General features: G+C 46.9%; 1 protein-coding gene across 1 annotated transcript; it reads right to left on the reverse strand.

The window, feature by feature from the left end:
• Nucleotides 1-26819, reverse strand: Egln3 (egl-9 family hypoxia inducible factor 3). The gene is given in 6 exon segments (XM_036206012.1): nucleotides 1-859; nucleotides 1947-2020; nucleotides 3980-4116; nucleotides 5560-5679; nucleotides 26110-26562; nucleotides 26565-26819. Coding segments are annotated over 6 exon segments (1056 nt in total). The 3' UTR covers nucleotides 1-842.
• Between the last annotated feature and the right edge of the window lie 3 nt (nucleotides 26820-26822).

Raw genomic sequence — 26822 nt, forward strand, 5'->3', positions numbered from 1 at the left:
ACACACACACACACACACACACACACACACACACACACACACACGGGTATTGCACAGCACTAGGCTTTGCTCTGCCCACACAGTTAGCAGAAGCTAATGCTGAATTACCAGCAAGATTTCTGTCCTTTAACTTCCAATTTCAATGCCAGAAAAACAACCCAAACTACATGGCCAGTTTTATTCTCTGTATAATTAGGTTCTCCAAGTAAGAAGTAAAAATAGAGAATAATGGTGGTGTCATCTTCAACAAGCAAGTCATTGATTTAGAAAGTCCAGGTGGTAGGGCCAGGAAAAAGGCGTGTCCACCATGGGACACTTCTACACTGATCATGGTGACAGCAGCCCTTTCTAGAGGTAATAATGTCATTAGGTTGTTGTAACTGTCCAGTCTTGGGTTAATATCTGGAAATTGTTGAGATGATATGTATTTCCATTTCTTGCTGCTAGGGTTTCAGGGTGCCTCTTTATGGCATCTGTCACCAATGAGTTGGTTTTGCAAAACTCCTCCTTTCAAATCAAGAAGTATATATAAAGTGCAAATAAGAGTCACTCCTTGGCTCCTGGGGTCTTGTCTCAACAGCCGTACCCACAAATCTATCAGTTAAACCGCTGGCCAATAAAGATGTTGGCAGGTATTTCTAGAGTTAGCTGATGAGTTCATCTGGCAAAGAGAGTGTCTGAAGGTCAACGCAGTCCTGGCAAGAAAACATGAAGTACCACAAACAAGACAGGGATGTGAATGATGGAGGCGGTAGGGGGGATTTTAGAAACTCTTTGGCTCTTGACTCTTAAAATTTCAGGAACCATTACTATGAACGGGGCCAGCGGAGTTGATACCATAGTCAGTCTTCAGTTTTCCCTAGGTTGGTGACAGGAGAAAAAAAAAAAGAAGAAGTCAGGAAGGGAAGTCAAATTTGATGAATTATGTCACCACATCTCTCTCTCTCTCTCTCTCTCTCTCTCATACACACACACACACACACACACACACACACACACACACACACACTCCTCTATTAAACAACATCCTATTTTATAAAGCAAATTGAGATTCCTGATAGAACTTTGCAAAGGTGTCTTCCTTGGCATTTGATAGGCATAGAGGTCAAACATGTCATGAGTTAGGTAAAGTTACACTCATTTCTTCATACAAACATACATTTATTTATTTGGCAGTGCAGAAAAGTGCACCCAGGACATTCCATGTGTTAGATAGGCTCTCTACCTCCGAGCTACATCTCCAGCTCTCACTGGAAGGTTCTTAGGTGTGCAGACACCAGAAAGAAGGATACTGACACAGAATCTCCTGCATTCGGAGGACCAGGAATCTACCTTTTCATAAACCAGTCTGGCAGAAGTACTATATCTGTACAACTTTCTGGGAAGGCAGGACATGGGAGAGTCGGAGACCTGGTCTTAGTGTAGAGATCAGGCTGACCTCAAACTCATGATCCTCCTGCCTCAGCCTCTAAAGTGCTAGTTCCACCATGCTCAACTTAGTGCAACTGATACTGAGAAGTGTGGTTTGTAAATACTGGCTGGAGGCGACAGGAATGATGTTGTCACATTGGTTTGGTAAGAGCCCACTTTATATATACTTATATTTTATACTGAGTCAAATCCCACATCAACATAAATTAGCTGCTGGAACCAGCCAGGATCCACTATATTTTCTGTATAAATGCCAAATTCACGGACAAAACTTTATATTGCCCATGACTCATCAACATTCACAATGAGCTATTTCCATCTATTATAAACCATCACCAGGATCAGTGAGCATCCTAAGGGAGAATGCCCCTTGCATTTCCTTCTGATTTTTTTTTTTTTTTTAGGAGCATGAAAGCCAAGATATCATTATATATGAAGCTAAATTACAACTGAGGTTAAACAGTGTATTGTAATATATAAAAAACTAAAGTCACAGAAAATGATCAGACACATACTAGTTAAATTCCTGAATTTCTTTTTGGCTTCCGCTCTTTCTTCAGCATCAAAGTACCAGACAGTCATAGCGTACCTGTGAAAGACAAGCACAGGCTATTAGAGCACCCCGAAGTCTTTACGTTTACTCTGTGAAGCTCACATTAGAATCATTTGTAAACCCGCCTCTTATCAGACGCCCACTCCCACTTTCACTTAAAATCATTCCCTTGGGTTCAAGTCTGTACAAACGGCCTGTAACACATGAGTTCCGGGCCAGCGCAGGCATTGGAACTTCAATAACACTCCCATTAGAACCTGCTCTCGAAGCTCTCGGGCTCCAGCGGGTGAGTCTACGGGGAAGGACGCAGTGGGAAATACTATCTGGACAGGAAAGACTGCAGGAGACTCGTCCTGCTAAAGAACGGAGGCTCACGGGAAGGGAACAGAGAAGGGGAGATAACAAGTCACAGAATCTTTCTAACTTGAGGCCTGCTCTCTTTCGTTTCAGACATGGGTGAAAAGATACAGTTCAGTACTGATGCCTTTGCTCTTTCCACCGTCCTGTTACTTGCTTTTTCCTATCCACAGAACAGACAGTAACTAGAGCTATCTCATGCTTGGATTTTTAAAATTTTATTATTAGCCATAATAGTTTTCATTAAAGTTTTCAGGAAAAACCCCAAGAGCTTCTAAACACTTTTGCTGATATTTTCCCTATGATATGGGTCCCAGTGGGACTAGGAAATACCAAGAGCACCCTGCCACAAAACAAGGTCCTATTATTGAGCCCCACAAAACGAGCCACAAGAGGACTTCAGTGGTAAGAACTAATGGCCTGTGTGTGCAGAGCACATTACAGTGTGACCAAATCTGTGTCTCTGGGGACTGGAGATGTCTAGAAGGCTGTGTATATGGCTTTGAGTTAAGCTTGCTAAGGTTTAGCACTGCCCCCTTCTCAGCTGTCCCCTACCTCACTGCTACTCCAACTACAAGCCCCGCTCTACATTGCTCTATGCTCTGCCTGGCCCTCAGCGCTTGCTGGGAGATACCGGAGAAGTGGAGGCAGAAGCAGACATAAATATTTTTATCAGAGCTTTCTAGATTAAGATGAGACCATTCTAAGATGTTCACTGACTCTAGAAATCTGTACATCCACGTGCTAAGGAGGAGGAGAGAAAGGAAGGAAGGGAGAAAAGAAAGAACAGGATTTTAAAACATTCAATTGTAACCTAGAGTGCTTGCATAGTGTGCATAATGTCCTGGCATTACAAAAACGGTGTGCAACGGCACATGCCTGTATCTCAGCACTCAGGAGGTGGAGGCAGGAGGATCAGATACTCAAGGTCATCCTCTGCTACACAGTGAGTTCCAGGCCAGCCTGAACTCTGTCTCACAAATGAATGAATGAATGGATGGACAGACGGAGCAAGCAAACTCTAACATCCAACTGTCATGGCGTGGATAAAGTCAGCCGGGGCAACCGGAGTCAAAAGGAAATGAATTCAGAACAAATTACCCTTTCCTTTCCCAAGGGTCTTCATTTGCTTGACAAACTGCAAATCCACTGGGAGGAGCAGAACTTTTGACAGGTGATAACCAGGGCTAGTCCACCATTAGGTTTTTGCCCTGCTGTCTGCTCCTCGACCGTTCTGACTCTAGGTCTCACTTAGCTCGTGTTGAACTCTCAATCTTCCTGCTTACACCCCTGACTGCTGGTATCACTAGAGTGCACCCAAGCAACGTTAGCTTCTTTTTTTTTTCCTTAAAGGGAAAGAGTTAGGGACAGAAGTAAAGGGGGAAAAGCATTCTAAGGAACTGAGACCAGTATGCACAACTCACAGAAAATAAGTTAATAGTTACTTTAAACTGAAGTTAGGTTTGTATATTACTGAATCCTAAAGAGCCCCTGCAATTTCTACCACCCCAAACAGGTTTACCTATCAGTTTTGGGGTACAACCAGCACCTCCAAGTATAGGAGGTGAGTTCTAAGAGTTCTCAGGGAACTAGGATTCATACATGTTCTGAAAGAGGAACTGTGGCCCCAGCTCTTACCTGGTCGCATAGGAGGGCTGAACTTCATGTGGGTTCCTGCGGTCTGACCAGAAGAACAGGAGTCTATCAAAAATGGGTTCCACATCTGCTACGAATGATTTCCCTTCTGGAAATATCCGCAGAACTCCTCCATGTAACTGAAGACCAAGAAGAGAATTAGTTATTTCCTGGTCTCACACGAAGTTTATCAGCAAGGGTATGTTAGCTCCATCGAAGAGAAACGCCACCTCTACCTCAGCTTTAAGTGGGTTTGAATATTTTCTCCCCTCATACCTTTCAGCTAAACTTATCTCAGACTTCGCTATCGACAGCTCCTCATCCACTTCAGACCAGCATCTTCCCACTCCCACAGCCGTGAAGGCCACAGACACAAAAGAGCACACAGTCAGAGGGCGTCACACAAAACTGTCCGTGTCAGAATGCTTCAAGCCAAAACAGCAAGCAGACAAATCCTGAGCAATCGCATAGCTCCATCAAATACTAAGTCTAAGCACTCACCACATCCAGCTGCCCCTGCAATAATAATTCCTCTGAGTTCTTCAAATGCCCATCTGACCTCCTTGGCTGGATGCTTCCATGAACTCGTACACAACACTGTCTATACCTCTCGCTCTCTTCACCTGCTTTTTTCCCTTTTCATATGTACAACCTACTTGTCCCGCTGGGACAATCATCTGGGGAGAAATCAGGCTCCACACATCAATGTTTCTATACAACACTCATCTAACACTGGCAGAAACTCAAATATCTGTTGGTTTCATGCTCCCTCCTTTACTATTGTTGGCCCAATAACTGCTCACATAGCATCTCAGCAGACACTTTTCCCTAAAGGAACTGTTCCAGTCTTGCTACCAAATAGAGAGGAGAGATACAATGTTACCTTACCCTGCCAGAGCCTGCACTTATGAACCAACAGAGATGCACAGAATTCACAAGCTAAACAAGCTTCTAAAGTTCTCTGATTTCCCAGACTCCTACATCATTCTGAACTTTCAGACAGTATGCAAGGATCAAACCATGTTCCATGAACCTCACCTCTCTATCCATTCCATCTCTACCAACTACCATCCACCAATTTGCCACACAACCTCTGCCACTCACAGGCTAAATGACAAAAGCTCCCTGTATCATCCTGAGAAAGAGGACTATGTGGGAAATCCTTCTCAGGGACCGTTTGATGTCCCACAGTTCTCTTTTTGTGGAATTCTATCAGTGTTGCTGCTGGGAGGGAAAGGGGTACATTACATGCTGAGCTGAGAATCACATCAGCTCTGCCTCCCAATGTTGAATTACCTCCCTCATTAACCCCCCGACCTTCACAATCACCCTCCCTCCGCCCCCACCAAATTAACGTTATAGCCACTGCCTTTAATCTCATCAACTTTGGTACTAATTCCACAAATGGGAAAGGTAAAAAATAAAACAGTGGAGATGGGCTATTAGAAACTATGACTCTCCTAAAGTTTGCCTGAATGTTTTATCTAATTGGATATGGCATGCTCCTGTCAGTACACCCCGATCTGCACTTTTTATGGCTTATATAACCCACTCCAACACCCTCCCCCATTATAGCACAGTACCTTGGCGTCCCAATTCTTATTCAGGTAGTAGATACAGGTGATACAGCGGCCGTCACCATTGGGGTTGTCCACATGCCGGACATAACCTGTCCCATTTCCTGGATAGCAAGCCACCATTGCCTGTAGAGACATCCCAAGGATGCTGTTTAGAAAAAGCTTAGAGAGCCTCATCCTACAGCAGACATGCACAGTACACAAATTTGGATTATTATCAGAACATAAAGTTAGCGTGAGGTAACCTTTGGTGTAGCACGAATCTTAAAAGGTCGTATTAATAAAAACAAACCTGGAGCCAGGTATTGCGGTGAATGCTGGAAGATCAGAGAAGCAGAACGAGCCACAGCTGCCTCACCTCGCCAATTCCTCAGCTGATCCTGTTTCCTCAGACTGGAAGCCTCTGAGACCTCATCCAGAATGGATCTCAGCTGAACCGCTGCTCAAAAGCCTGAAAGCTTAACCAGCCTTGTTCCTGGTTTTTCATGCCTTATATACCTTTCTGCTTTCTGCCCTCACTTCCTGGGATTTAAGGCCTGAGTCACCATGCCTGGCTGTTTCCAATGTGACATTGAACTCACAGAGGTCCAGAGGGATTTCTGCCTCTGGAATGCTAGGATTAAAGGCGTGTGTGCCACCATTTTCTAGCCTCTGTATCTAGTGGCTGTTCTGTTCTCTGACCCCAGATAAGTTTACTAGGGTACACAATATTTTGGGGAACACACTACCACCATGTTTTGGTATGAAAGCTTAAAAGACAGGCCATGCCTTAGGGCTTGGTGCAGGGTAAGTGGTCCATTAATATTCCCATGGTCTAGAACATTGAGAACCTTCTAAAGAAACCCATCCACGGCATCAACAAGATGCCTGCCTTTCTTTCATACTCCTTTTTGAAAAAGCAGGTTCCAGGCTCCCATCTGAGCCCCACAAGATCAGCATCCTGGGATGGGGGGGGGGAGACATAGTGGACACATGCATGTGATCTCAGCACTCAGAAGCTGAAGCAGGAAGGTTAGAGGGGAAAGAGAAGAGAAAGACTCCTCGGGGCGGGGCTTAGCAACTGTGCTTGTTTAGTGGTGCCCTCAACTGTGGAACCATGCACCATGCTTAACTTTCTTACAAAAAGAGCACGTCTAATTCCAAAAGGAGTAAAGGGTCAGTGGAAAGTTAGACCTTAACCAATCAGCACAGATGACACAGGGAGACCTCTTTGAGGGGGAAAGATACATACAAGTATTAAGTGTATTTCTCAATTCTTATGCTCTTTTTTTTTTCTGTTGTTAAAGATTTATTTATTTGCTGGGCAGCGCTGGCATAATATATTTAATCCCAGCACTCGGGAGGCTCAGCCAGGTGGATCTCTGTGAGTTCAAGGCCAGCCTGGTCTACAGCCCGAGATCCAGGTCAGGCACCAAAACCACACAGAGAATCCCTGTCTCGAAAAACAAAAAACAAAAACAAACAAACAAACAAAAAGTATTTATGAGTGCTCTATCTGCATGTATGCCTTTATGCCAAAAGAGGCCATCAGATCCCACTAGAGATGGTTGGGAGCCACCATGTGGTTGTTGGGAATTGAACTCAGGACCTCTGGAAGAGCAGCCAGTGCTCTTGACCACCGAGCCACCTCTCCAGCCCCCTCTTATGCTGTTCTAGACGATTATCAGACCGGGTGATAACCTGAGGTTCTCCTCCTTTGTCCAAACACAGCCTGTGTGCCCACACGATAAAAGAAGAAAATCACATAGAACAATCCCACTGAGAATTACGATTACAGGGGGAAATACAATCTATAAAACTGTTCTCATTACAAGACACCACTGTAATTTAAAAATAGTTTATAGGGACTCAGGATATCTAGGGAAAATATTGGAACTGGTAATAGAAAATGGGTGCTGAAAGCTTTTCCCTATTTTGTTTACCAGTGTGATCTTAGCGCCTAAGGAATACGCGACACATAGACATTGTCCACTTAAAAGTTGACAAGTGTATCAATGAACTTATGAATGGTTCTTTGTTGATCCCATACTACCTAGATAAATAGCTCTTTCTTCCTCTTTGAAAGCCTACCTTCACACATACTTGGGGGGATCTGGTTTAACATTCCCTGAGGTTATGTCATGAGTAAAACGACTAGTCAAGGACAGCCCCAAACTAAGCCACTGATGGTTCAGTGGGTGAGCTGATTCCCAACTGAAAACACGGAGCAGAGCTGGGCCTCAAGCACACTGCATGCTGGATGGCTGAGAAGTGGCCTGGCTTTGCAATGAACTTGAAGTTGAAATCAGAAGATGTCCCACACTTCACTTTTCTGCACAGCTAGCAATCCAACAGCCTGCCTGTGAAACTTGAAAGTGCCACTGTGATGTCATGTGCAGAGCTGACGTTAGTCCGTTAGCCTGAACATCTCCCCGAAAGGGGGATTTTGAGGTGACTGTAATAAGGATCTGACCAATGATGGCAGCACCAGACAGATGGTGACTTGAGGAAGGTTGATTGGGAGCAGACAGGAGTGACTGGCCTGGCTGGAGAGAAGACAGATGAACTCACCTACAACACATGGGGAATTACCTGTTCCCGGAAGCAGCTGGCAGAAGGGTAAGGGCCAACCCTGAAAGCCATTCGGGCACAATTACTTGCTGATTTCCCCACCATCCCAGAGAAAAGAAAAAGAAAAAAGAAAGAACAGAAAGCTTGCTGTCAGCCCCTGCTATAGCTCTATATTCCACAACAGCTCTGCTCCCAGCAAAGGTCAGGGCTCTGGATGCCTGCCATCTACTTCATCTACAACCGACTGTGTGATCCCAGGCTCTTTCCTGTAAGGAGGAGCACGGGTTCCATGGTTTATATTGATTGTCGATTTGACAGGATGCAGGATCACTTCGGAGACAAATCTCCGGGCATGGCTGTGATGGATTTTGTAGATTAGGTTAGTTGAGGTGGGAAGACCTGTCCGAACTGCCTGGCAAACTCAGAAGGAGCAAAGGAGCTGAGCATCAGCTCTCTGCTCCCTCTGCTTCCTGCCTGTGGATGGAATGTGACCAGCTGCTTTGAGCTACTGCTGCCAAGATGGACTGTGCCCTGGGACTTGAGCCAAAATAAATCCTTCCTTCCTTGTGTTGCCTTCGTCGGGCATTTTGTCACAGCCGTGAGACAAGTGATTAACACAGTCCTCCGATGTCCAAGAAGAGCGACGACCAGATCTGAGCTCAACACCCAGAACAGCAGTGTCTTCCAGAGCACTAACAGGCTCCAGAGCTCAGCTTGAATTAAAGTACAAGCAGGAAATAATGACAACTCCCATGAATGCCTCCTCCCCTGATTGCTACAGGTCTGAAACACACAGAGAGAACATGCTGGCACAATCCCTTAAGGACTTACCATTAGGACACCCCTTTGACTGTGAGTATACGTGTGTTTTAGGGAAGGAAGAGATCATTTTTCTGGCCAGAGTGAAATTCACCCTCTCTCTGATTCCAGAAGTCATGTGAATCACGTTTGGAACAATGGAAGGAAACCCCAGGAAGCTCAAAGGTCCTGCCGCAACCTTGCTAACCAATTGTACCACTGAGGTTTCTGGCTGAGTGCCAGAGGGGACAGGAGACGGGTTTTGGCTCGGACATGTTCCCAACTGTCTGCTGGTCCTCTCCAGGATCTCAAATTACGAAGCTAAGGATGCGCTGAGAGGCGAACCTCAGTGATGGGTCATCAAGTCTGTGCCAATTTGTGCACGGGGCAGCAACAGACTCCGGAAACTAATGGGTTTATCGGATCTGTTATCTAAGCCTCATCAAGTCTGGAGAAGGATCCAGAGTGCAGAGTGGAGGGAAACGCCGCAAGACTTTATTGTTTTATGGGAACAGAGCTGGAGCATTTTAATGATGATCAACACTGACATTCACCAGGAAGGCATCTCACTTATTATAGGCTTTTTATTGGCAAAAACTTCCTGACTTGACCAATCCTTGAAATCTACAGCAGTTTCAAAGCACACCCGTGTCCCTACGGTGGCACAATCACTGAAGCCTATGTGCACTTGCAGATGAATCAGCACGCTCTCTGATTCTGCACGTTCTCTGATGTATCACTGTTCCCTGCTCTGGCCCCCTGCACAAACCCCCATCCCCAGAGGCCTCTCCATAGCTCTGTAGCAACAGGAAATGAGAGGAACGAACCAGGTGTTCCCGAGCTGGCTCTGCACCAGAGATATGTGCTTCAGACCCCTCCCTGGTCACGTTCAAGCAAGAAGAAGCGAACAAACAGAAAGACTATAGCAGAATCCAAGTATGAAATCTACTTCATAAATGCCACTAGCGGAAAAGAAAAATGGTGCTGGTATTCGGGGCTGAGGGGGAGCTATAAAAACAAGAAACCAAGGTTAGAGGTCAAGCCTTGGAGTTCCACTCCCATGGCCCAAATGGATGCTCTATCAAGCTTGAACCACAACCTGACTGTAGATGCAGGCCACTGTTATAACCAGCATCAACAGCCTGTCTGTCGATGATTTTTCAGACAGAGAACTTAGCATTTCTCTGTAGATCACACCGCAGACCCGGGGTGCAGCCTGGCAATAGAGCCACACCCAGCAGGCATGACCGCCTAGGACTGATGCCCAGCCCCTCAAAAAGAAAACAAAAGAAGCCACAGCATGTATTTCAGGAAAACGTAGTTTATTGCTGAGCACTTTAGAGTCAGACTCCTTAGTATAGCTTGATCTTCACAAAATGCAAAGTGGTGTCTTATGCAAATTTTAAAACATTGCTCATTTTGTTTATGAAATTTATAATCAGTGCACAGATATTGTTTTCAATTAGTCAAGAAGCCTGACATGGTATCTCATACTTGCTACTCCGTTTCTAAGGAGGCTGAAGCAGGAGAAGGATCACAAATTTTAGATTAGCCAGGACAACAAAAGGAGATACGATCTTAAGAACAAAAGGCCGAGCCAAGGACAGCAGAACTTTAACAATAGCTGGTTGCAGCCTTTAACGCAATTAGACCCCTTAGTTGCTAAACAGAAATATTAGAAAACTTTTTAAGAATTCGCTTCTTTTAATTTTTCTCTCTGGGAGATTTAACATTATTGTTTAATTATGTATACATGGGTGTGAAGGGACCAGTGTTGGAGGCCAGGAGGCATCAGATCCCACTGAAGCTGGACTGACTGACTTACAGCAGCCTGACCTGGGTGCTAGCAATCGGATGCAGGTCCCCTGCAAGAGGACCACACACCCTGAACCCCTGAGCACCATCTCTCTGGCCCTAGGACTTGCTTAATTCAGAATGGTTTTGTTAAGGAGACCTTGTCTGAAAGGAGGAGGAGGAAAAGAGGAGGGCGACAATGTGGGGTGAGAAGAAACGGATTGTGCACACAGAATACCGAGGACGCAGCACAGCCCAGGTTTAGGGTCAACCAGCGCTTAAATATCTTTGTACCTTGGCTATCACATCTGTAAAAACGGACTGTAAAAAAGCAGACTGAAGTAAACAAACCCTGTAAAAGTCATAGGGCAAGGTCTGGGATTGCTTTCATTTGCATTGGGGCCAACGGAGACCCTTTCTCTCTTTCTGTCTCTCCCCTAAGGCACAGCCACAAGAATTAGATGTGTCAAGAGTCAGGAGAAAATACAGGTGAGCACACACCTTCATTAGCCTGGGAAAAAAAGGCCAGTGGGTGAAAGTCCCAGCTGAGTTTCCTGGCTTGAAACAATCTCTTTGGCATTCAGGTGGCAAGGGCCTAGGTGACATGAGGTGACAGTGTTCGTAGGGTCTGTGGGTGGAGGAACGGAAGTCCATACTTGGAGAGAATGGTTTGGAGCGGTTTATGTTCAGCACGTATTTTAACGAATGTGGACAGTGAGCAGGGCCAGCCACCCTTTGAACACTTCATGTCCTGCGCTGGTAAAGGCACCCTGCTTAGGCAGGGCCCACGAGGTGACACACGGAGGCAGGGGAAGGGTGGCAAGTGACCGTGCAGAGGCCTACATGGCCTAGCAACAGCTCTAGGCCGGAATTTCTCCCATTAGAAAAGGAAAATTAAAATCTCCAGCTATCCAAATGCCTTCTGCAAACATCTCGCCACAGAGACCAGAGTGAGGGGGAGAAAAACCAACCAGGAGAGCCACAGTCTTTTGTGACTTCTCTTTTTAAACATCTCTTTAAGGTAAAGACAACTGAAGCCAGCATGTCAAATTACAGTCTCTGTTTGGCTCTGACAGTGAGTAGAACCCCAAATGCCGTCGCAAATTAAATGCAGAGGCATGACAAAGCGGCCTGGAACTGAGCTCTCGCCCTTCCCCCCACTCCTCCACCCCCATCCCCACCCTGTTCCCTTCCTCCTCCATCAAGGGTTTGCAATCCTCAAGGACACCAGGATTAAGTTCCCACAACATAAATGGCTCAAGACCAAGGAGAGGAGGCGGTGGGAAGAGGCGCCTGCCACCAAGACAGGCTACCCAAGCTCTCTGTCCTTGGGACTCACATGGAGTATGGAGAAATCAAACTCTCAAAAACTGTCCTCTGACCTCCACAATGCACATCATGGCATGAATGTGCCAACAGGCATGAGAAAGAGAGAGACAGAGAGAGACAGAGACAGGAGAGAGAGAGAGACAGAGAGAGAAATGTAAAGGCCTCCTCATAAGATGTCAACAGTCACACAAAACTTGTCCTAAGTTCAAGAAAATGTCACCAATTCAAAGTCCACAGTAGGTGCCAGCTGAGCCAGCACATGACACTGAATGGGAAAGCAAAGTCTGGGTGGGAAGAAGAAAGAGCAGCCAAAGGGTTTTAGAAATATTTTTTTGTATTCTTAGAATTGAAGGATGGGGTTTTAAACTTATTTATTTGTGTGTGTGTGTGTGTGTGTGTGTGTGTGTGTGTGTGTGTGTGTGTGTAGACACATGCCATTCCCTACATCTACACACCCAGGCCAGAGGACAACCTGTGGGAATGGTTTTTCTCCTTCCACCGCGTGGGTTCCCAAGGACGGAACTCAGCCGGTCAAGCGCGGCGACAGCAAGTGCCTTTACCCGGTGAGGCCATCTCACTGGGCCAGCTTCTGAATTTTTACACATTTATCCCAACCACCTAATGAGTAAAGAAAGGAGCTGTAGACGATGATTCAAGCACCCAGAGAACAAAGGCGGGCAAAGGCTCAAACCCATCCTGAGTTACCTCAACATCTCGCTTGTTATCCGTTCGATGTTAAGATCAAGCTCTTCCATTTTCTCCCTTCAGGTGCCTCTGGTTAGAGACCAAAGTGCCAGACCGAGGGGGGAACAAAAGTTCACACTAAAACCAACACCATCCCTGCACTCACACACCCAGGGCACTGTGCTACACCTTAACCTCACTGCCAATGCGGCGTGATGGTGTGCGTGCCCTTACACATGAACTGTGCAACCAGGAAGGGACTTCAGGACTTCTGCAAATGGGATTTCTAAATGGCGGAGTCACTTTGGCGAAGTGGGTCTGCCTGCCCTTCCTGTTCTGGGTAAGGCAGATAATTCACCATCTTCACTTTCCAGCCACTCACCCCTCAGTGAACATGGCCCCCGCTTCCAGATCATACGAACAAACACCAGCAATTACGCAAAAGGAAACTGGGCAACCAACCGTCTATTTACTTGTTCTGAGTTACTGATGATGGAGGACCAGGGACCAGGTACCATAGTCTTTTGAGATCTTTATGGTAAAGAGATAGACTCCTATCCCATGCCCTGAGAGAAACCATTCACAGGAGCATTAGACATCCACCACACAACACACATACGCCCACAAGTTTGCACAAAACCACAGAAGACCACAGGACTGTAAAAGCTAACAGTGTTTGGTCAAGATTCCATTCCAGGGGGCGTCCCCAAGTCATGCAGGACATTTTTTGAGGGAGTCACTCTCCCCAAGAAGCCAATGAAACTTCTCAGAAGACCAGCACTTTAAGAGACAATTATCATTCCTTTCTCAGCTGTAGCTAATTCCTTGGCTTGAAGGGGATTCATCTAAGTCCTGCAATTAGGCACAGTAAACAGGCCTGGCAACATCCACATATCAATGCAGGCTGTTTGGGTTTGGGAAAGCAGCCCTTCCCGTGGAGGCCTGGCGCAAGGCCAGCTGGGAGATGACTGAGTGACAGGGCTACGTGCACTTCGTGAGGGTGGCAGCCAGCCCACACCCGAGAGCACACCGCCAGGCAGCCAGAGGAGGGAACAGACTCTGGGGAGCCCTGGCTCCTCCCCCATCGATCTCCAGCCACCAAGAGGCTTTCAGCTGGGGCTTCCTCCTGGCAATGACAAAATCAGCCAGTCTCCAGCTTGAGGACAAATATGACAAGCAGTTAACCATCTCCTTCCCAAGGCCTTTGCCCAGATGTTTGCAGCTGCCACTTCCGGGTGACACTTCCACAGGACCTGTTTCACTGCCTGGCTCCTGGGAAGGTGAGCAGAAGCTGTGTCTCAGTCACGCTGCTCACGCGTACTCAGAGGGAGTCATTAACCCTGGTTATCATATGGACCTAGAGTTTACCACGTATCCCTGGAGAACAAATACATTAGTCATCCTTAAGGCAATGTGGGGGGGGGGGTGGGGCATGGAACTCACAGCATTCAACTTCCTTAACGGGAGAAAACAGACTTATCGGAAAAAGCAAACATCAAGACCCCAAAGACCACACACAATAGGGGAACCTGTGACCGCCGACTGCCCAGAAAATTGTATGTGGGTCTCTTTATGCTTCTGTATTGTATTAATCCCAATGTCTGTGAAGGAATTCACGGTGATTTAAATGTAAGAAAAGACTTTATTAACAGCTAACACAGAATAGCACAACTACCAATCAAAAATGCCTTTAAGACATTTATTAGACAGGAGAGACCTACATTTGCATGTCAGTGCTTAGGAAAATGCATCTGCTAAGTTAAGGACACCACACACACACACACACACACACACACACACACACACACACACACCCAAAAGGCAGTGGAGTCAGGAAGCTCAGTGCTCACATTCAGTCATGGCACAAATGCTCATACAGTGCTCACCAGGTCCCTGCCAGCAATGGGTGTGTCCCAAGTGTGGCTGCATTCTCGCTGTGAACCCATCAGGAGGGTACTCACCCTCACAGAAGAAGAAACGGAGGCACACGGGAGTTTAGTAACTTGTGTTTGAACCAGGTCAGTCTGGCTGAAGACAGTAAAGCTGAAGTCCAAAGCTGAACAAGAATCCTCTCTAGGGCGAAAGACTGACTAGCCTGTCCCCATGCTTTTGAAGAGAACTAAAGTCTTCGGTTCTATATAAAGTACAGCCAGCCGTCCTTTAGAGTCTCAGGACCCCGAAGTCCTCCATGTAAAATGGCAGTGTGTTTGCATATATATGGCTGTCCCAAACCCTCGCGTACACCTGATAGAACGTAGATGCTATGCAAAGGGCTGACGACACAGCATGGCGTAGGATGGGACAGAAAGAGCTAGACATGTTTAGTGCAGAACCGATCTCTTTCAAATATTTCCAGTCCCAGTGATGGAATCTAAAGATACCAAGGAGCTGACTATACTTGTTTCACCCTTTTCCACAGAGAAAGAAAGTCATAAGAGGCAACATCCAAACAATTAAAAAAAAAATTTACAAAAGATACCAAGAAACGAGTGTGCTTGAAGCTGTCTGTGAACTACAAGCTGAGGACAGAGTTGGAGGCAAAGGGAATTGCCTAAAGCCTGTGGCAAAGCAACAGTGGCCAGGCTGCTGTCTCGGCTTGTGTCACCCTTCCGGCAGAGCCAACCTCACCATCAGGTCGCTGCCGCCCCTCAACCTCCTCCATGCCAGCCCCCCACACACACCCTCCCTCCTCTCAGAACGCCCCAGCACTCATCTATCCCAGGGCCAGTCCACTGCCAGCTAGCCTTCCTTCCACATTCTGTAAGGTTGGAGCCTTCTCTCTAGCACCTTCCTTTATCGGGTCACATCAGTACAAGCTATGGTTCCCAGACCAGCTTCAAAGTCAGATAATAGATGGCCAATTCAGAAAAAAAAAAAAAAAGAAAAAAAATGTTTAAGGAAATATAAAAGTTCATTTCCCCCTGGAAAGAAAACGAGAAACACCTGGTAAAAGAATCCCAGAGACGAGACCAATTTTCCCTACTCAGGCACCCAGCGAGTTGGGGAGACATCTGAACTCTGCTACTACTAGTACATTCATTAGAATTCACAAGACGCAGACCGGCTACAGTCACGTTAATTAGAATTCACTCAATGCAGACTGCTGCCTTAAAGGAGGGCGGACATCCAGAAGATGTCCAACTGGGGTAGAAAGGGTGGCGGGGGTTTCTGAGAGAGATGGACATCCGGAGGATCTGTGGCAGGGGTAGGAAGAGGAGGAGAGATGCCGCCATGGTTTTGAGTGAGGGAACTAGAGGTAAGTGTGCCTGGCTCCACATGGTTAAGTGTGCCTGGCTCCACATCAAGCCATTACTTCAATTGCCCTGAAACTCCTCAGAGCTGGCTCTGGGCTCCATCTGACCAGGGGGGGAACTGCCAGGTATGACCCCACACACTTGTAATCCTGGTATTTAGCAGAAGCCTGAGATCCACGGTCAGCAGTTCAAGGCCAACCTGGGCGTCATAGCAAGATCTGTCTTAAAACGGCAAAAACCAACACAAATGTGAGAATTGAGAGTCAGAGACAGTGTAGGAAGGTACTGAATGTGTCGAAGCTTAGTAGGTGAGCCAGTGGTGCTGAGTTTGTCAGACTTAGTAGGTGAGCCAGTGTTCCAAAGCATGGTCTCTACACCACTCAACACCACTTCTAAAACATGAGGAAAAGTGTTATCTGAAATCAGTGCTGTTCTTTCTAGAGGGTCCTGGAATGAAACTACCTTCCTTCCACTCCAAGACAAGCAATGAAGAAGCAGGGTATGGTGGGCCAAGCCTGTAATCTTAGCACTTGGGAAGTGGACAGGATCCGGAGTTCAACAGCAGCCTTCCTAGCTAATAGTGAGTTCAAGGCAGCCTAGGCAACCAGACTGTCCCCAAACAAACAAAACAAACAAAAAAGCAATTAAAAAAAAAAAAAAAAGGATTCCCAGTTCTTCAGAATTACCAAACACAGCCTCCAAGCCCCGAAAGGAAAAATTGAGGACCTCTACACCTAAGCAGGAAGGAGAAAAATGGCAGCCACACCCTAATTTCTACTGAATTGTACCTTTGATTCCAGTCAAGAGATTTCAGGGCAGTGAGTCCCAAACTTCGGCTTCCTCTTGCCCTCTATAGCTAGGCATCTTACTGGGAGAGTTGGGGGGCAGGGATCCCAGGCTCCTAAGTGGTGTCCAAAGTTGGATGCTCATTTTTCGGAGACTCAACATTTTACAAGACACTATTTCAGACTTGCAATCATCAAAGTGACCATGAATCCTTCTTCTTGCTCAGTTCTCCTAACCTGTGGTCACGAAGATTTACTCTCCCCTTGACTCACAAGAAAAGGAGGAAACCATCAACTCCAAGCTTCACCCCCACTATAGTTCCGGAAAATGAAGTTTATCAGCACAAGTAATAGAAAAGCTAGAGACGTGTAAGGCATGGATGTTCCCCCAAAATCTCACAAGTAAATTAAAAATGCTTGGTCTATTAGCCTTAGCAACAAATAAATATGCTTGCGTTTCATCAACGGAACTCTAATTTTCTTGCTAACAATAGGACTAGGAAAATCCCAACACCATGCCTCATAAACTTCCCACGGTAGCTCTCAAACTTCTGCACGTCAATCACTCAGAGAGCGTGGCATTTCTGATTCAGTAGGTTTAGAGAAACACAAGAATGTGTGCTTAGAGCCAATGGCACTCCCGGCCCTGAACCTCTGAGAGCCACAACTATTCTATGCCAGAACCTTGAGTGTGTAAAGTCTCACTCTAAGTGTTCAAAGGTGAAAGGGAGTCAGCTGTGCACTAGTCAATTTAGGGAGCCGGGGTGGAGGGCAGGAAGTGAGGGACTCTTAGGGTGTTTCTGCACAGGCTTTGCTCTGCCGGTCCTACAGCGTGCAGGAAACACCTAGGTGTTTCTCTCCAGCATGCTGTCTTGTGCTGGGCTCTTCCTCTGAGGACAACTGTCAGGCAGACCTGCAGTCTGACTCTAGGAACAAGTGGTCTGGCCTCACGAATCCACTATTTTCCTTCTCCGTAGGAAATCTAGACTCCGTTTTCATCTGACTCCTTATATTTGAGGAGCAGATATCATGTTGTACCCATTTTACAGATGTACAGAATGGGCTCAAGAGAATTGGCTTGCCCAAGATCACGGTGAGATGAAATAAAGTGGAAGGTTTCCATTATGGTGCCTAGTGACAGCACCCAAATTTAATTTAAAATGTACAAATACCTAACTCACTCGTAAAGGAGTGGGAGATGTTCTGAGAGACCTCGCCTCGCCAGGGGCCGAGCTAGAACCAGAACTTGAGGAATCTATGTGTGGTTTTGGTGTCTTACTACTCTGAGGCAGATCTGTGGGAAGCCGCCAGGATCGAGGTGTGGCACAGAATTTCCCAATGAGAGAAAATAACTCGCAAGGCTAAGGTCCTCCTTTGGAATGGCCCTGCATAGCTCATCCCATGAGAGACTGATACAAACTCCTTTTTCTCCTAGCAAATATATGTGCTCCTTTTTTTTTTTTTTTAAACACTCTGACGTTCACTGAATTCAAAATTCCTTTCAAAGATGAAATGAAGCCAACCACCTAGAACCCTAAGGAACTGTATATACAAAGTGCGGTGGCCTCTGAATTCAGGAACTTCTAAATGGAAGAGAGGCAACCAAATAAACGTCCTGGGGTGATCTAGACTGTGCCACCCATTGAGTTCCAGGGGACAGAAAACTGACTTCCCAAGACAGGCACTAGTGGACATGGCGGTAAGGAGTGTAAGACAATGCAGAGGCTAGCTGGCTGTGCCTGGCAAATCCCTTTGTCAGGGTGTAGGAATGAAGGCAGTCGGGGAGATTAAGTGTGAAAAGGTCAGCTGAGGTCAGACAGAAAAGGCCTGCATGTCTCAGCAAGAGGTTCAAAGGGTTATTACAGTGGACAAGAGGGAGGGGGAGGGAGAGGGGGACAGCGCTGGTTACTACCATGCTTCTAAGAATGGAGAACACCATTAGTGGGGGTTTTAGCTACTAGCAAAAACAAGGAAGAGGGGTTACGGAGAAGGTGAGACCCAAAGGCAGCCTGATTTGCTTCCTTAAAGATGTCTAGTGAAGAAAGAGAACTCTAGTTGGAAAGGAAATCACAGAACTTGAGGTTCCACCGCTGAGATATAAAACAGGCGCAATGAGCCCAGTTTCGACCGACGATCTTGTGTGCCCCTGCCTGTGTGGTTAAAAAGGGGTGTGATGGACCATTCAAATCACGCAAATTATCCCATAAAACAACATGAATATGAAAGTTCGGAGGGGGGGGGGCTGGTTTGTGTGGTTTTTAAAAAGCTATCAGATTGTCAAGGGGAGGGGTTGGTTTTGCACACAGTCCCTGAGGTTTGGAGGATGTGTAAGGCAGGGGAGATGAACAGGGGTGCTAAGATGCCATCTTTATTGCTCACCATCGAACAGCAGAGGCAAGCTTAGGACCATATACAAACTACACTTCCAAGGAGCCTCCTGAAAACCCTCAAGTTTGGCCGTGAAAATCAAAACCGGATTGTAGTGACACTCAGAACTGAGTTTTCCCATCCTTCAGTTATACATATTTGGGGATTGTTTTTGTTTTGAAAGGCAAAAACAATAATGAGAAAGATGCCCTGATTAGTTATTTTTCTTGTTGATGTGACCCAGTACCTGATAAGAAGCAACTTAAAGTAGGGAGGGTTTCTTTTGGATTAAAATTTGAGGGGATTTGGTCCAGCCTGGTCAGCTAAGGCAGGCCTGTGAGGCTGCTGCTCCATTGCCCGCAGCCAGGAAGCTGGTAGCACATAGGATTTGAGGCTGGGCTGCCAACTTCCAAGACCCTCCTCCAGTGACCCCCTCCCTTCCTAAAGGCTCTGCTTCACAAAACAGTGCCAACTCAGGACCGAGTGCTCAAACTGCTGCGCCCATGGAGGGGCCCCCAGTTCAAAGCCACACCACACGTTTACTCTAAACGTTACCAATGTGCTTTCTAAAGAATCAAAACTTGGCTTGACTGAACAAGGATGTATCAACACTGTTCTGAAGGTAGGGAACATGGGGCAAGGTGCCAAATAAATCCCAATTCAACACCCAAGAGGCTACATTTTACAGTGTGGCACAGCAGGTTGGTAAGGCTGAGGTGGGTTGGGAGGGGGGGAAGGGGGGGTGTAAAAGAGACTTACAGAAGTAAACTCCCTGTTCACCAAAACTGTGGGCAGGAACTCATCCACACATCAGTATCACAAGATACTGAAGAAAGTGCTGTCCCAGCTTAAGACAGAAATAACTGAGAGAAAGGGGGTACAAATCCTATGTATAATTAACCGAGCTCACTAATCTTACTTGGCAAGCACTCACAGAGCCGGGAATCCATGCCCAAATCAATGGTTCCTGGCCATCTGCCAGCGCTGAATTCCTTAGTCTGGCATCATCAAATGATCTGTCTGTTGTATTTACAATTCCAGTGCTTCTGGATACAGCCACCCACTGGGCACCCCTGGCAGATACCCAGCAGAAGACATCAGAACGATCATTACTGTCAGAACATGTGCATTTGGCAAACACCAGACAGAAGAGACACGGATCTCACAGAGCAGCATTAGTTAACAGCCACCAAGAACCGCTACAAGGGGACCATCACATCTGTGGCTAAGATAACTTTAGAAACACGAACAGCCTTGCCCACAGCACTAACCCATTCACGACGCTTCATTCTTCAAGGGGCATAAGTCAAATGTCATTGGTTTACCCAGCACTGGATAGTTCAGCCAAAAGCTGCCTGGCTGAGCAAGCAAAGCCCAGGTGGAGCAGCCTTCTCCCGAGGGGCGTCAAGATGCTCACCAGACAGCTCTGCTCAGGGCAAGTCTCCAAAGCTCACGGCACTGTCTCCCATATATGGTGTGCTCACAGGATACAGTTCTAGGGTGCAAAACTATCTTTGTTATTCTGAAAAAAAAAAAAAAAAAAAAAAAAACTAGTTTTCCTAACCAGAGTCAGGAATCGGAAGAGAATTTACCAACTTCGTTTCAGCTGACAGAAAGAGAAACTGCTCCTGTCATCCAAGCCAATCACAGAGATAAGCAACAGAATTCCACCTTACGGGGGCTTATCGTTTTCGGTATGAACTGTATTGACAAATCTCACATAAAATACTGAATTCACCAGCTCGTCCTGGGCCACATGATCCAGCCCCAACTAGCTAAGGCCTCTCTGTGGAGGCACCTTGTGTTCCCCCAAGTCCCTTGTGAAGGAGCTGCTCAAGGTGTCCTCTCCTGGAAGAAACCTTTCTTGCACACACACACACACACACACACACACACACACACACACACACATACACACACACAGCTGGAGAGATGGCACAGCTGTTATGAGCATACACTGCTCTTGCAGAGGACCCAAGATCAGTTTCCATCAGCCACATAAGACAGCTTACAACTACCTGTAACTCCAGCTCCAGGAGATCATGACACTCCTAACCTACAGGCAGCTGCACACACCCACACAGTTACACACACATACACGTAATGAAAAATAATAAAAAAAAAAATACTTTTGAGACATCTCACTGGGCAGCGCTGGCTATTCTGGAACTCACTCTGTAGACTAGGGAGGCCTTAAATTCGCCGAGATCCACCTGCCTCTGCCTCCTGAGTGCTGGGAGAACAACCCAAAGAAAAGAATGAAGAATGCAAGAGAGGGCTTTTCAACCAGCAAAACCAAACTAAAGGGGGTCGGGGGAGACATCAACCACTCTGGTGCTGACCAGCCCCCCAAGCTCACATCACTCCTTGGGCCTTATGAACACACCACTCTTCCTTCCTCCAGCCGTCCATGCTAAGGTCTGCCACAGAGCAACCAGACACCAGCTACCCTCTGAAGGAAAAACTAACCTAATGCCCACTGATTTCTAGCTTCACCATGAGCAGGGAAGACTCCTGAGTAGTTACACAGCATGTTTCTTCATAGACCACGACGAATTCTCCCTCACCGAAGACAGGCTTCCCTCACACTCAGGCTGTGTTCTAGGAATGATTTCCTTCAACAGTTGAAGACTTTAATGCAGACACACTACAGACAAACCTCTGCTCCCTAAGGATCACACCTGTCACAGGCCCTGGCAACCATATTTGTGACATATGATTCGAAATGCTTCCAGCACCCCAAACCAGGGCTCACAGGGCCCCAAAGCTAGCTAAGGTGAAGTCAACTGGGCTTTCTCCAGGGCAATGGAAACTTAGATTCTGGGCTGGTGTTCAAGTCTCCGTCCATCATGACCTAAAGCCTGAAGAGCCACTGGAAGAATTCATCTCGTACCACGTGTGGAACAGCAGCGAACGCCAGACAGAAGAAGAGAGAGGAAAAAACACAGAACACAAGCAAAGGAGCAAAGAGAAAGGCCCTAACACTCAGAGAGCTAGCACCCGCTGGATATGAAGTCTGCATGTTCACGGCCCCAGTCCTCTGAGACTCCTGAGTGCATTTCCTGCGCTTGTGTCCCGAGAGATATCTGATCGGCTCAGCACCTCACCCCACTTTTGCTTAGAGTCACTTCCAACCAGGATAAGTTCCATTAAGTAACAGGCATTCTGGACACGACCAGAGGCTGGGCCAAACAGCTGCTCCACACGAGGAGCAAGCCCACCACCGTGCAACACCCTTTCTCTTATTCCTCAGCTTCCGCCTGTTGCATCAGGCCTCTGTATTGTCAGGGAAGGACTGACCTGTCTGCGCACGATACAACCCGGTCACCCCACTGTCCACAGATGCTCTGGTCAGGGTCCTAATAACCGGCCTAGCAATACTTTCCTAAAAGCAATACTGGAAAAACTAACCCAGCACTTCATTCCTTCAAACGCACTCAACTGACCCTCTTCAATAGTGTGTGTGTGTGTGTGTGTGTGTGTGTGTGTGTGTGTGTGTGTTATAGCTTGAGACATAGTTAACTATAAACTAGACTCTCCTACAATTCATCTGTATTTGTGAGTGTAAGCTGGCTCACAGGAGTCCTGTACAGAAACCCACAGACACACATGCATATTTGGGGCGTTAAACTGGAAAGCCTAATGGTTAAGAACACAGGCAGAGTCAGATAAACCTGGAATAGAATCTTGGACTTTACTCGGAGCCTTTAAACAAGGACAGAGGCTGGGAATTCTAAGAATTTTACATGGATTATAAAGTCTTTTCTCCCAAAGCCTTTGTATTATTATTATTTTACACTGGATAAGATCTAAGTGACTTCTCAAACAGGCTTAGTAATGCCAATCCTCACTCTGCCCCTGACTGTGAGAGACTCCCAGTCTATTATTTAGGTGCTCGGTTCCTTTGGGATTGTGGCATAGAGCAGTGAGTGAAATCGGCACGTTAGCACAGGCTGAGCAGAGGACCAGGCAGTGCCAACTGCTCACTAAAACGTATTTATTATTGCTAGAGTTCCCAACTCTGAGTCTACACTGAATGCTTCAGGCAAAGGGACATTCGGTTCTATAAAATTACACGTTCTCTGGAAAACAGCCATTTGCAAGCTCTAGGCAGCCAAAGAAAAAGGAGCAAATTATAAGCAGTATTTATCTTGGATACGGTCTAGATCTCCAGAAGGGAGTAACAGATAACCCGCACTAGCTGGAAAGCAATGACCACACTTGAGGCTAGGGGGCGCCATGCCACACTCCTCGGCACAACGGGCACCGCTTTCCCCAGGGGGACCCCAAACCCCACTTTGCTACAAAGAAGAAGCAGACAAATTCTAACCAATAACAACTTTTTTTGGACAGGAAAAGGTACCACCTAATAGTTCTACAGTTTCAATTTTAGGGCCAGTAAATACTCTAATTTATTCCCACTATCTTTGCAATTCCACTCACATTATTTAATGACCTTTACAAGTCAAAAAAAAAAAAAAAGTAACAAGGATGTATGCATTCATAAGCATAATGCACAGAAATTTAAAGTGTATTTTAAAACAAAAAACAGTCGAAACTAAACGTACAAACTGGCAGTTGCTAAAACCGCCTAGCAGGAGTTCATCTACATTTGTGTATGTTTGAAATTCCCTCAATCAAAAGTCATAAGTAAGTTTAAAATCTGTACCAATTCTCTCTTATGAAAATAAAAAAATTCCCCCGAAAGTCTAAGCAGGAAACTAGGTCTATCTATATCAGTACTGTGGGAAGCAGCACAAAATGAGGATACCCAGGGAGGAAAGTCACGTAAGGAAGACAACAGGCCAAGAGAAAGGAAACGCGAGGAGCCCCTATAGACAGGATGTGTCTGACAATGTATCCCTAGCCAACTCAGAGCAAGGGCCGGAGGACTGCGGGTCTTCACAGAAGTCAACCAAAGTGTTACAGTTTTAAAAACCTACATTGTTTGTTTGTTGAAGCTTGGTGTTTGTTTGTTTGGTGTTTTTCTGTTCTTTTGGTTTTGTTTTGTTTTGTGTCTGTGTGTGTTCTAATTAGCCAGGGAATAGCCCAATCTAGAGGTGGACTCTCTAAAGGGTATGAGAGCTTTGTGGCAGGAAGAGCCGAGAAAGCCAGAATCTGGATAAGGACAGATGCCTCTTCAGTGGGTAAGACAGATTTCTCTTTTCAATCCATAGGCGCCTTCTGATGCAGTTAACTGAAAAGTTATTTAGTCCGCCCAGAAGAGAACCTAGGATTGAAAACTCTACAGCGCTTGCTTCCTTATCCTTGGCAACTAAGTGTTCTTTTCATTCCCTTTGAATTAAACTCTAGCTTGGGATTCCCCTATCATCCATTAAGTCAAAGCTAAATCAGAATATAAATTTTAAAACTCTGCTAGAGACATGACTTATCAATTAATTTCAGTCTCCCTCGGAGGGGGGAACTTATCCCTAAATCACTGAGAGAAAATTCTTTAACACCCAAGCTTGTCAGAAACTTTATAGAACTGATAAGGAACCACGTGCCCTTTCAGGTTAGAGCTCCAGGTACCTCCCAATACTGAGGCTAACCCCAGGGCTATCACAAGGTTATTTAATGCAGAAAGAACTCTGATCAAAACGCAGACGACCTTCGAGTCTACCACTGAACTGATGGAAAAAAAAAAAAAAAAAAAAAAAAAAAAAAAAAACACCTCTACCATCATGCTCCAGCAGAGTGCAGCTAACTGAACTATTCCCATATCAAACGCAAATGTAGAATCCAGCACTTTCTCCTAAGCTTCCCTTTGTCCATCCATGAGGACACTTGTCAGGCAGTCTGCAGCTCCCCACGCTACTCATCCATCCCAGCCCCTCACTTCCAGATATTTCTAGTTGACCATTTGCTTTTTTATAAGCATGCTCTTTCCAGCTTTGGGGACAAAGAAGACTACAAGAGTTTATCCCCAGACCAAGCCTACACTGAGAAACCATACATTTATTATCAAAGAGTGGCACATTGGTGAATGCTCATGGTCCCTCAGCTGCTGGGATGCTCTGTCTCGCTGCACTTAACAAGTTTTAATGATTCTGAGAGTCCCTTGACCAGACAGCAACATAAGGGCAAGTCACTCTGAATCGCTCCGGGAAGAGGGTTTGACTATCGTTAAAGCAAGAAGAGGCCAAGTCAGCCAGCCCAGCCAAGAGTAACTAATCCAAAGCAATGTATATGCACCATCTCGGCGTCTCCACCTCCCATTGGCCTGCCTGCCAATCTACACCTGGAAACATTTCCAAGATAAATCATATCCACCCACTGCACCATTTCCGGCTCTGTGAACAGAAACGAGGTTTCTACCTAGAGGTGCTTCACCACTCTCTCCACGGACCTTATCAAGTAGTTTGAGTGGACTTTGCCATGAGTGTATAGGAAAAGAAAGGCAACCAACCGACGTAGGGCTCGGCACCAGGTGAGAATTTTCAGTTGGGCTGATGGGTCTAAGAAAATTGTGGGCGCCAGGGGTCAAAGGCTGCACGCAGAAGTGGAGTCTTACCTTTTCACATATCAGACTCTTCCTTCCCACCCTACCAGACTCTACAAGCCATCTAACACAAGGCAAAAATTGCACTTGCCTCTAGTAGGGTTAAGAGTGTCCCTTCGCTACAGTGAAGGTCAGTACCGTGTGGCTTTAAAGCAGGCACTTCGGATCATGGACATGTGTGTCGCAGTGTTGGGAATATCTTTTCCCTGCACAAGTCAGTTGTCCTGCGGTCATCACCAAAACCAGGGCATTTCTCTCCGAGTCAGCAGAAGCTCATCATCATGCCACACCTGAGCCCCTTAACGTGGACTTTTGCCTAAGGAGGTGGGCCGGGAGGTGGAGGGGACGCAAGGGGGCAGATAAGGCAAGCTGACTTCTCGGTTAAAAAAAATCAAAGTTCGCTGCAGCCCAGCGAAGGAGGCACAACACTCCGGATGAAGGTTTCCCGTCCCCGGCAGCGGTAGCTGAGGCTGGGCGCCCGCACGCATCCTACCTTGGACCTCTCCTTGACATAGTATTTGCCCAGCCGGCTCCCGCAGTACAGGACCAGCCTGTCGATGAGGGACAGGAGGAAGTTGATGGCCTCGCAGCCCTCCTCATTGCCCCCGATCCACGTGATCTGGTCGCCCCGCAGGTGCCGCTTGGAGACGCCGTCGCGCGGCCCCGCCAGCTGGCCGTCGCGCAGGGCCCCGTTGTAGTGCAGCTGCTTGACCCGCTCCAGCACGCAGTCGCCCACCACCTCGCCTAGGAAGTTGTCTAGGTAGCAGAAGCCGACCTCGTGCAGACAGGGCACGATGTACTCCAAGGCGATCTTCTCCAGATCCAGCCTCATGATGTGTCCCAGAGGCATCTCGCCCGCAGAGCCGACGCCGGGGACCCCCACGGTGCACGCGCCGAGGGCTTGACCTGCGCGAGCGCACAGCCGAGATGTGGAGAGAGCCGCCGGGCCCCGGGCTCAGCCACCTGCGGCGGCCACGGTCCCCGAGCCACTTTAGCGCCAGGGGCGGGGAAAGTTGCTCACAACTCTGGGGAGAAGGGAGTCCCGCTCTGAGACCGGCGGGAGCAGTGTGGGACTCCGCCACCCAGCGCCGGACTGGCCCAGTGAGAAGTCAGAGGGCCCCTTTTGGAGATGCAAAGCCACCGCCGCGGCGGCCGCAGCCGGGGGAGGAACGGGAGGAGGCCCCGCCTTGACCTCAACGTCATGGT

This window comes from Onychomys torridus, chromosome 14 (genome assembly GCF_903995425.1).
Source record: "Onychomys torridus chromosome 14, mOncTor1.1, whole genome shotgun sequence".
NCBI classification, from domain to species: Eukaryota; Metazoa; Chordata; class Mammalia; order Rodentia; family Cricetidae; genus Onychomys; species Onychomys torridus.